The sequence below is a fragment of the Buteo buteo genome, chromosome 28 (genome assembly GCF_964188355.1).
Source record: "Buteo buteo chromosome 28, bButBut1.hap1.1, whole genome shotgun sequence".
NCBI classification, from domain to species: domain Eukaryota; kingdom Metazoa; phylum Chordata; class Aves; order Accipitriformes; family Accipitridae; genus Buteo; species Buteo buteo.
In genome coordinates, this window is record NC_134198.1 from 11,059,477 (window position 1) to 11,071,188 (window position 11,712).

General features: G+C 40.2%; 1 protein-coding gene across 1 annotated transcript in view; it reads left to right on the forward strand.

Moving 5' to 3' along the window:
- The window catches only part of KCND2 (potassium voltage-gated channel subfamily D member 2), a 274,510-nt gene extending 269,721 nt beyond the window's left edge, over positions 1-4,789 (forward strand). The window contains exons 5-6 of the mRNA XM_075059060.1: positions 2,878-3,125; positions 4,265-4,789. Of these exons, the coding sequence (XP_074915161.1) occupies positions 2,878-3,125; positions 4,265-4,442 (426 nt within the window). The 3' untranslated portion in view covers positions 4,443-4,789. The remainder of the gene's footprint in view (positions 1-2,877; positions 3,126-4,264) is intronic.
- The last annotated feature ends 6,923 nt before the right edge of the window (positions 4,790-11,712 follow it).

Consider the following 11,712-nt stretch of genomic DNA (forward strand, 5'->3'; position numbering starts at 1 on the left):
AAAGACCTAGTAATGCTTCTGCTATATTTGATGGAGATCAATGTGAAAGTCTTTCTGATCTTTCTCAGGAAAAAAAAAAAAGATTAAAAGGTTTTCCCACAACAGACATTGCTAAATTAAAATATGATGTATGGATATGTATAATTTAATGTTCTCCTTTCGAGAGCATTTCTTTGTAAATAGAATGGCCCAGTTGTTATACCACTTAGTAGTATGTCATCCCACAGGTGCTTATGTCTTCTCCATCCTTATTTTTGGAGTATTCATTTTTATATAATGTGCTGTAGGACAAAATGTCTCGCTTCCTACTCAGAGTATAATGTGGTTTCTTTGCCAAGATTCAGGCTGGGTCCTTTTGGAACATTTTTGAGACATTTTGTACTAGAACCTGATAATAGCGATCCGCCTTAAAAATTGTTCCATAGTTGAACATTACAAACGTATTTAAAAACCCTAGTAGTAGCCACAGGTCTTGTCAAACTCTCATAGAAATCATGGAAAAAAATTTCTGTTCATTTGGTGGGAGTTGGATTTGGCTCCCAAAGTTTCACATTTCTTCTAACCATAAAGGTAGAATATGTAAGCCTATTCTTCTTTTCTTTTTTTAAACAGCTTTTTTTTTTTTTAAAAAAAAAAAAAGAGAATAAATCTATAAAGCAAATATTATCTTGTTTTCTAAATTTGAATAGAATCTACTTTTTTCCTTGTTTGTTGGGTCCTGCTACTGGCACTGATGTTCACACGACACATGAACACAAACATGCAGGGGTTCCAAGCTGTATTCTGCAACTGCCTGGTCAGATCATGCATTACTAAAATCTTAGTGGCAACTTGAAATTTTGGACCGTCAGCTTGTAGAATCTGGCAAGTTGCTGGTTCATGGTCTAACAGCAAGAGTGAGGTGCCTTCTTAGCCTTGCTTCATCCTTTGAAATATCATTTGGGATAAGCATCAGCCCAGATGATACTAAGCAAAGGCATATTTTCTCTTTTCCGGTACTTTAAAGTCAATAGGATAAGATCTCTTCCACTCTAAAAAATGTAGTGTGGGCAACGTTATGTGGGAATTCTGTGAAAATTACATTAATAATGAAAATAACTGCACTGAAAGTTATATTTTACAGGCTACTTTTAGCTGATTTAAGAACAGTTAATTAATAAGTATAATCAAATATATTAACTTGAGCCATTATATTGTTTCAAAATGTTTCCAGTCTATATTAAAAGTTCACTCAATAACCCTCTTTAATGGACCCTACAAATTGAATTGAGTTGAATTGAATTGAGTTGGTTGCTCCATAAAAGTTTTAGGAAGCACAAAATTACTTTTAATTGGAAAACTAGCAGAGTTCTTGGCAAACATACTGTAAGCCACTGAATGTAATCTAAAAATGGCAATTAGGTAATTTTTCTCTCTGAATTTTATATCCACTGTGTGATCACATTCAAAATCTCGATTGTGACTGACATATGCCTTACAGAAGTCAATTTTCAAGCAAGTTATTTCTTTCCGTATCACTTGAAATTGGCATTCTTCAACACCACTCATTTCCACACAAAGTTACATCTGAATGAAGAAGAACAGAAAAAATGGAAATAAAAATAATATGCCTATAAAGGTATTTCCATTTGTTGTGAACACTTGGCTACAGTTGTTACTCTATTTACTTTGCTTGCATATTTTATATTAGCACTGTACTGTAATTCTCCTGGAAAACATCAGCACCTTTCCGATTAGGACATCATTCTTTAGGGGCAAAGAGTGTTTCTCATTCTAATACACAAAGATGCAGCAAGCTAACAAACTTTAAGTGAATGAGACCAAGCAAAGCATAAAACAACCCAGAAAATGCTCCCTAAACCATCCTCAGGATATGCAGACTGATTCCAGCAGTAACTGGAAAGATTTTTATTTTTTTTTTTAAAGGAGGCTTTCTCAAACTGCTTATGAACATACCTTAATCTCTGCTTAGTTTGGGCTGCGACTTTAATGACTGTAAAAATTCCACCCCACCCCCCATAAGCAACACCACTATTTCACACTCCTTTGCACACAGAGATAATGTGGAAATCATGGCTATGTGTGAAATGCTCCCTAATCACCTACGGAGTTAACATAAACCAGCCATTTGCTTGAATTTGGAGTCAGCTCTAAGACAACCCTATAAGGCTACAGTTTATGCTGGGATTAAGCAAAGATTACATGAATAAAGACTACTGCATTTAACTAAATGCTCAGTCTTCTAAACTGCTTTCAATACATCCATCTAAAGTAATTAGGAACTTTTTGGATGCTTTTAAATAACTGCCTCATCTCCTCTAATCAAAACTTCTATTTGATTGATTTTTTTTCTTTTACATAGATGCATACCTCAAAACACACTGTTTCAGATCCTGATTTCTAACATGTAATTAAACAGAAAGCTTTATAAACTCATCTGGAAAATATTTATGAATTTTATTTTATTATAGTTCAATAAAATAAATCTTATTTATTTCCAAATGACATTTAGAGCATTTACATAAGCACCACTTGCGTTTTTATTAATAAACATAATCCCCTATTTTGTGGCACTTCATAGATTATAAGGATATTTATAATGCAAACTACACTACAATCATGTGCTATTTTACAAAATAATTTGGATTAACTTTTTCTTATTTAGAGCTCTTCGCATTTTGTTCCAGCGTTTACATTTGTATTGGTATTCAGCCCAGGCTAATATGGGCTAAACACCATAATCAAGAATAAGCTGTCTAACTTCCCCAGTTTATTCAGTTGTGTCAATTTAAGTCTTTAAACAATCACGATTAATATGTTCACTTTAATGATCTTTCTGCGTGTGCTTTGTCCCTTCGTTGGATGCCTCTGGGCTAGAATCACGAGTTTGTGGATGAGCAAGTCTATGAAGAGAGCTGCATGGAGGTTTCCACCGTCAACAGACCCCCGAGCCACAGCCCCTCTCTCTCATCTCAACAAGGCGTTACCGGCACTTGCTGCTCACGACGGCATAAAAAGACTTACCGCATCCCAAACACCACCATCACCGGCAGCCGCCCAGGCAGCGTACAGGAGCTCAGCACCATCCAGATCAGATGCGTGGAGAGGACGCCTCTGTCTAACAGGTACTTGGCGCGTGGCAGCACGGCGAGAGCCGAAGCCCCTGCCCGCGTTCGAGAAGGGAGGTAGAGGTGTCGCGGCCTCTGCGGGGAGGCTGTGAGCCTAAAGGTGAAAGTCAAATAGTCATCCAAAAATGGCCACTAGTACTGGAACATCCTGCACTCGGTTTGCCCCAAGCTTAATCGAGATAACAAAATAGGCGCTCTACATCCATTTCTTCCTTCTCGTGTCCCCCACCCCCAAGCTACCGTGTACTATTTGCAGTGAATAGCACCCAGGGACCCCAGATTACAGCACCGAATATTATATGCCGTGGACAAACACGTACCAAGAAAAATTTAGCATAGAAAAATGTGCAATTCGGATATATGAGAAGAGTGAGCGGGAAGAGAAAGGCAGGTCTGTTCCTACTGGTTTGGTTCAGAAGCGCAGGACAAATGAGACCTCCTGGCCAGCACAAAGCTCTGATCCATCTTAGCTTTTCGGGAAATCTCCTGCCTGGATCCATCCTTTCTCTGCTAGAAGACTTTCCCGCACCATACTTGCAGTCACAGAGTATGTAAAACCACAAAGCACCAGCTTTGTGCTAAAAAAAACAAGCTAAAAACGCAAGTGCAAAATGCCAGCCTCGCCTCAAAACGGTCTGAGTTTTACAAGCTTCTTATGACGCTGAGGTGCTGCAGAACTGCGTGAACACGTTACCCTTTATTAGTGCGTGTATCGCTGTGTCTTACCCTTGAGGATACACCATACACAAGTTCTTAAATAAGCGTGGCATGGAGGAACGGAGGAGACGGGGACTACACCTCAGTTGCCACTTCCCTGCATAGCAAGTCACTTGGCTACGGGAAGTTTGCTCCTGGGAGCAGCTCTTGTGCCTCCCCTGCTCTGAAACTCTTAGGCGGTGAGCCCGGGAGCTTTAGAAGTGCCGAAACGGTGGGAAGGAAGGGAGAAAGGGGGCCCGTCCACAGACGTAGCCAGGGGCGCAGGTTTGGTGGTGGGGGGGTGACGTGCCGCTTTGCACCCCCGAGCTCTCTGCTGGGGCAGGACGGAGACGGCCGGCTCAGGGGGCGCAACCGGGAGCGCGAGAGGTTTGCAGTAACGCGGCCTTCCTTTCTTCACGGGTTTTTGTTTCTTCCTCCAGCCGTTCCAGCTTAAATGCCAAAGTGGAAGAGTGCGTTAAACTAAACTGTGAGCAGCCTTACGTCACTACAGCAATAATTAGCATCCCGACACCTCCGGTCACCACACCCGAAGGAGACGATAGGCCAGAGTCTCCCGAGTATTCGGGGGGAAACATTGTCAGAGTATCTGCTTTATAGAATAAGGAATTATTTATAAATTAGCATAAGGACCACTTGTAGGCTGAGCTCGAGCAGTGAGAAGCTAGTGGCGAGGAGTGAGAGAGCTGACGAAGACAACGTCCCTTGACCCGCGCACCAGCGGCTGCGGAGCGAGAGGTTCAGGAGAAAAAAAACCCACTTTGTGGGGTTTCGGTGTCGTGGCATGTGAACCAAAAGGATTTGCTTACCCCTTGCCCGAACTGACGCGCAGCGGAATCTTCTGTGACCATCCTGACTTACTATATGAGCACAATGAAATGTCCCCATTGATGCTTCTTCTTATCATGAGAGCTCTTTTTAGAAAAAAAAAAAAAGAAAAATGCAAAACAAAAAATAGAAACAAACCTGTGTTCCTGCCGAATGCAAAACAACGAGAAACATTTTGATAACGTGTCTTTTTTTTCCTGTTAATAAACCACAAACTTGTTGAGAAACTATCAAAAAATGAAAGAAAAAATGCTCACGTGAAATATGTTTGTACCGACTGAAAGAACTACAACCATAATGCATGCTGAAATTATTTGGAGCTGTGATCTCAGTTTACTTTTGTTGTTTTTCAGATTAGGCATGATAAAATATTACTGTAGAAAGGGGCATTTCCGTGCACTTACAACAAGCTGATTGTTAATGTTCCATGGTAGTTGTACTAATAACTTCCCTTTGAAAAATGCAGTATTTCTTATTCAAACACTCATTAGTGAACTAAAGGTGTTCAGTTAGTTCAATATTTACTATTGTTTTATCTTGCTTCCTAGGTACTGTTACAACTGCAATAAGTCACTGTACACCTGTTGTATCAGGAATCAGGATTTCTTTTTTTTAAACTATTTGACACAACTTCATCTACACTATAAACATCTAATGGCAAACATTTAAATAATCTTACAGCCAAACCGTGCACCGCGAATGCGCTATTCAGTCATTGTTCTTTTTGTCCACTGTCCTCTATTTCTACAACAATTTGTTGTCCACTCCAACATTACCGTACTATTTGGGATTTCAAGGCTACTGATGAATCGAAACAGTCCTTTCTTCTGTAGACATCTTGTCTACTTCTGTATTTTCAGAACAAACCTCTCATCTGAGTGTATTCCTGCAGGATCAATCCTGTTTGAATTAAAATTACAACGTAGGTGTTTTGGGGATCGACTAACACTTATCTCCATGTGTTAGGAATGTCCTTCCTTGTTGACATTCTGCAGCATCCAGAGTATTGGCTACGCTGGAAAACACTGAAAGATATTCGGTAAAAAAGATGGCTAAATTCTTTTCATAATTATCTGTAAACTTGCATCCTAAAATTTTGTTGAGAATTTATATTGTGTGAAGACATTTAATTACCTAAGAACACTGATAGAATAATGGATTGGGTCCCAAAGCTATAAAAATGTAATTCATTTCAATTGGAATTTACCCACATGGGCAGGCCTAAAAGCTAATATGAAGGCTCTACTACTTATGGCTTTTTTGCTTCATTTTTAAAAGACATTGATGTTACCAGAAACCTTTCTGATAAAAAAGTGTCTTTTTTTTTTTCATGAGAGTGCATTAGGAGATGTACCATAATGCTTCCTATATACATGACATACCATACATCGTATACATCAAATATACACGGAATATGTGCATAACAATACATACATATATACATCAAAAACACTGGATCAGAAATAATTGCATGTCTGCAAAATAAAATATGCATATAAATCAAAAGGCTCAGTGCATTAGATGCCATTACAATAAACGATTAACACCATTACTTAATAGTTTGACTAGTGTATGTTTCAGTACAGTATTTGCTAGCATTCTACTGACCTGAAAATTTACGTTAAAACACCCACTAAAAACTGAAACTTGCTGATGATACACTTTTTACTGCACACAAATACTGGTCTTTCTACCTGTCAATAGAGATTGAAAAGTAGATGATGGACTATCATGCTACAGTACCTACACAAAAATACAATAATGTCACAGTTTAGAATTAAACTGCAATTAAAAGAAGTATATAATGTCATGCATTACTCTCTTTTCTTATTGTTTACTTATTCAGAAGCTTGGTTAATTTGCAGTTAACTTCCCAATTTTCTGCGAATCAGAATAACTTACTCATCGTAAACTGAGCTTCTACATTTCTTTCAAACCTTAACAGAGAGCAGAACCACAGGCTGTCCTGTGAGCCAGAGGAGCGCTCCTTCCGAGGAACTCTGCAGCCTGAAGTTGCTCTCCTCTCTTTTACCCTGTTGGAAAACTGCAGTTCTGCTGAGGCTGGTGGGTTACGTAAGTTTTAATGGGGTTTAAAAAAGAGGCAGAATGGACCCAGAGTTCTCACTTGCATCCTACTCCTACCCATGGTTACTCATCCAAAAAATGGCTTGGTCCCCACCTTTTGCCAAACAGTTATTGATCTAAAAACTGCCTTAATATTAGCAATCTGCAGCAACAACTTCTTTATGCCACATGGTACTTCTTGACTAGTTGTATCAAGTAAATAATGCAAAAAGGCAGTTATTAAATGCACTTCGGGACAGACTACACGCAACCCAGGAAACTTACAGGCTCCGTCAGGTCAAGTGTCTTTTAAAATCTCTTTATTCTCCTTTTCATACGGACTAAAAAGAATGCACTACAGCAATACACTCGCATAACAGTTATACCCCTGAAGCAACTTGTAGTTTCGTTTTTAAAATGCAGCTTAAGGAATAATTTAGTATGATTTTGCAGAATTCCAAGTCCTGTCTCCTATTTCCTATGTCACATGCAAAATCATTAATTTATTCTGAATTTGGGAAATACACATTTTTTTGGTGTTTTAGGTGATTTAAATGCTGTTTTGTAGTGAATGACTGTTGATGACTGTGTAAAATGCATCTGTACTGTACATGAAATGTAATTATTTCTGTGTATCATACAAAGAAACCAAGGTTGTTGTTTTGACAATTTTGTTTGACAGTCATATATCGTATTTCAGAAGGCAGCATAATACATGCGTTATGCTGAATAAATAGACATTTGAGGAATATTTAAATAAAACATCTGCATGCTTGAATGGGTAAACCTGGTTTTGCAATAACTTATTCATGGAACTTTTTGTTTTCCTAGTAAGATTGAAGGGACACTAAATTTGAGGGCAAGGAATGTCCCCAACACTAATTCCAGGCAAGCCGTGGGTGCATCTAAACTATACCAGAGCCACCAAGTCCCCAGGGATGCTGCAGCTTCATAAGGATGCCCTTCTCATGTGTCAGTGGCCATCACCCTTCCCTTCCCAGCCTGCAGCAGCAGAGAAAATTGGGGCATTAAATTATTTCCAGCAATCTAAATTCCACCTCTCTGTACCTTTAAAAAAGTATTCGCTATGTTTTCAATATTTCAGACGCCGACCGCTCTGCTGAACCTCCCAGGCTACAGAGCCTCCTCAACCCTGATATCAAATTCCCTTGATAAAACGTTAGTGCACAGATGAGATCAAACTCCTTTTGTAGCGGAACAGCAGGTAACGACACACTGCGCATCACTTGCAAAGGGCGACCGCCAGCGCAGATGCTGCTGATCCATCAGCTGTGCATGTCGTAGCACCGGCACGCACGGTGGCTGCCCCTGCCGGGAGCCCACTGCTCTGGGGACGGGGTGGAAGAGGTAGAAGTAATATCTGCCTCTGAACCACCCCAGAGTGTTTTTAGGGAGAATGACTGTCCTTCCATAAAACAGCTACCGGAGACAAACAGAGAGCGCGTGCTTTACATTTGGAGGTTTTGGATATACTCGCGGTGGAACCACGCTCGTAGCCGAGAGAAGGCACTTGCAGTGGAGAGCACGATGCCACCTTGGCTGCTCCAGGGAGAAGGGCGGCTTTCGGACAGGAAAATGGTCTGGAGAAGGATAAATTAGTGAAATCACAGGATCATAACGTTTTGGGCAGGGAGGGTGCTTAGGAGGTCATATGCTCTCTTTCCTGCGTCTGGGGCCCACCAGGACTTTATTTTCCCATTGACCATGGAAACAGCCGAAGACTTTGAGGTATTCTGGAACAGCAATCAGCTGACGGATATGTAACTGTGCAGCTAACAGAGCAGTCAGGAGTGAACAACATACTTAGATTAACAAAGTCTGCAAGATATACATAATTACTTGGACAGCTTAGTTTCTTACCTGCCTGCATTATCTATTTATCTCCTTTTAAGGTACCCATTTTCATAGTATCTATGCACAAGAAACAACTGAAGGTGGGGGAGTGCTGAATAAAAAGCAAGTAAATGCATAAAAATTCTGAAGTATTTGGGATGCCCCAATTTTCTTTTAAAGAAATGTAGTCAACCATACACGAGTTTTAAAGTTTTAGATACAATCTCACTTTAATAATAGCAATTCATATGAATTAAACATAATGCTTTTGTGGTAAAAACTTCAAAAACTATTTGAAAATTGCCGTCTCCATCACATTTAACTGTATAGTCGCTGTGACCAACAGCCTCTCTTTTTATTATTTATTCTTTATATATTGCCTTATATTTATGGGTTGCTTTTACAAAATGAACTGTTATAAAGAACAGAAAACATAATTATGGTGCCTTCAGAAAGCCTTGTCATATGACCAGCTGGTAGACAAGGCAATACCTTGTCCAAAAAAAAAAATAGTGAATTGTGCCTCCTAAAAGCATCCCTATAGTCCCGAGTCATGACTGGGTGGTCAGGCCTTACTCAGCCCCACAGCTACAGGCACAGTCCCACGGACTTGGTACATATGACTCACTGGGCTGAACAGAAACACCTGATGCAGGCAGGCATGACCCCTTTTGTTGCTCTCCTCAACATTAAGTGATCTGTGAAAAATGTTAAGCAGCAGCTCCATAGTTGCTTGTTGCATCAAGAAAGATTTGGTTCATTACAGTTTATGCTGCAGAGGAAAACACAGCACTCTTCTCCTCCAGGTACTCCTGCAAAACTGAGGGAAAAAGGAAATAAAAGGATGAAGTGGTTTTCACTGCTGCAAGTATCTCTAAATGTTCCCCTCTTGCCAAGCAGCCTCTCTCCTACGTATATCCTAGAGCTGTACATGAAAAGAACAGGCTCGCAGCAGCCCAGTCAATCAATTTTAAGGCTCTTTGAACAAGCCCCAGAAAAACAGAGACCCCTCATAGCCTGAGCACAGTGAAAGAAAAAAGTTTGAAAGCGTTCCAATTTACAGTTGAGACCTATTTCAGCAAGTGTGGTTCGATACTCAAAATAGAAGGATTCCTTCCCAGAACACTTCTCAGTAGTCCTTACTAGGGAAGGGAGTACTTCCAGCATTCCTGGCGTGTGGGTCTTTCCCCTAACGACACCAGCCCCACACTGAACACTGTCTGGCTCAGGATTTGGGTAGCCAAGCCCAAGTGACCCCAACTGTCACGGGGGTCCACAAACACTCTCCTGGGAGGCTGGTCCTGTATCAAAGGAGCCCTACCCCAAACGTTCCCTCTGCTCTTAAAATAACCTGCCTACACCCAACGGCAGTGCTTCCTCACCACCTGGGAAGCCTACAGCCAAATGACCCGGGCTGGCAGTATCTCTAATTCTAGCTGTGGGCTTCTCCAATGAACCTCCCCAGCCCAGCTTGCTGCGTTTGCTCCTTCCCCAACACGAGAGGATACAGAGGCAATGCTCACTGGTAGCGTGGGGAGTCCTCCTCCCATGGGAGGACTTGGGGTAGATGAAGCATGGCTAAGGGAGCTTCCACAGACACTCCTTGGGGAAAAGTTTAAGCGTCAGGGTTTCCTGGACAAAGTGCAGGACTTCTCGCGGCTCTTCTTTACATTACTTATGGTGAAATTCCCTACACTCAGCTGTAATCCACAGCTGAGTGTAGTTGTGTACATGTAAATCCATGCAATCCACAATCAAAAGATTCCACAATTTGTGGTTTGTTTGGTTGTGGGGTTTTGTTTGTTTGTTTGTTTTCTTTAAATAGGGGAAAAAACCCAAAAATGGCTCAATCCACTATGTAGCATCACAGGTCTCTGTAGCAGTCTGAAGTCTAGAGCTGGTCTACATCCAGGCTTTCTCAGGCACCTACTCTTTTTCTGCACAGGAACCTCACCCTTAGCTGCAGCAACGCTGCCCAGGCTGAGCAGTGGGAAGGGTGGAAGGCTGCAGTAACGCTGGGCAACAAGGCTTCCCGCATGGTGCACGAGAAAGTATTTCTGACAAAGACACTCCAAGCAAAACTTGGGGGGGTCTGTCCTTTAGCCTTTTTCTTACCTCCCAAAGTAAGTATTAGCATCTGTAGGAGAGGTACAAAAGCAGAAAGGTAATCTTGCTTGCAATACTACCTGTGAAATAATTACACCCGCATATAGACTGCTGAAAAACAAACAGCCCACACACCTGAAGAGTTTACTTTCATGAGCCCTTAAGAAGCTCTCTCAGAAGCAATAAAAAAAGAAAATGAAATTTATAATGCAGTTTCTCTACAACAGAGCAAGTGGAATAGGTAAAGACATGTCAAATTAACTCACACAAGCAGGAGGACCCTCCCAAGTCCCACCCAAAGCATTCACACTCTAGGACTTCAAAATAAGAAAGCCATTATGGAATTTAAGACAAAAGTAATTTTATTGTCTACCAAATCACACCTTGCTTTTTTTTTTCTTTTACATATTCCAAAACAAATGAAAGAATTTTTAAAATGTAATATTATGTAAAAACCCATTTGCCACAAACTACTGTACTCAGTGGAACAAATATATATTTCAGGAGCGTGGCCAATTGTAAAAATAATCCTATGATATAAACATTGCTCATAAAAATACAGTAAAATGCACTTCCCCCACCTCAATAAATACACTTTAACACTGTTTCTAGTTGTCATTTTAAGCCACTAGAGAGCTCTTAATGAAGAAACCATCAAAGTATAATTTCTCCTTATGTACTTTTACAATTATTGCAATAGCATCCAGAACTGTAAGCATTTTCCTTGTAGTCTTTTCTTTCTACCTTCAGGGGAGTCACAGACAGGAGAAAAGATTTATCTATAAAAATGTGCTACTCCCGTATCGATTCCCACTTTGGAAATAATTTTTAAGGTTTTCTTTCTTTTCACTAAGAAATAGTCCATAGAACAAACTGTTTCAAAAAAGAATTCTCCAGAATTACTCAGAAAATTAAAGTCTATTGTCCAGAGTTGTAGTTTTGTTTTCAATCCCTGTTTATTATATTTAAAATTAAAAATTAAACAGTTATGTTAGATAAAAATAGAAGTTTTAGAACA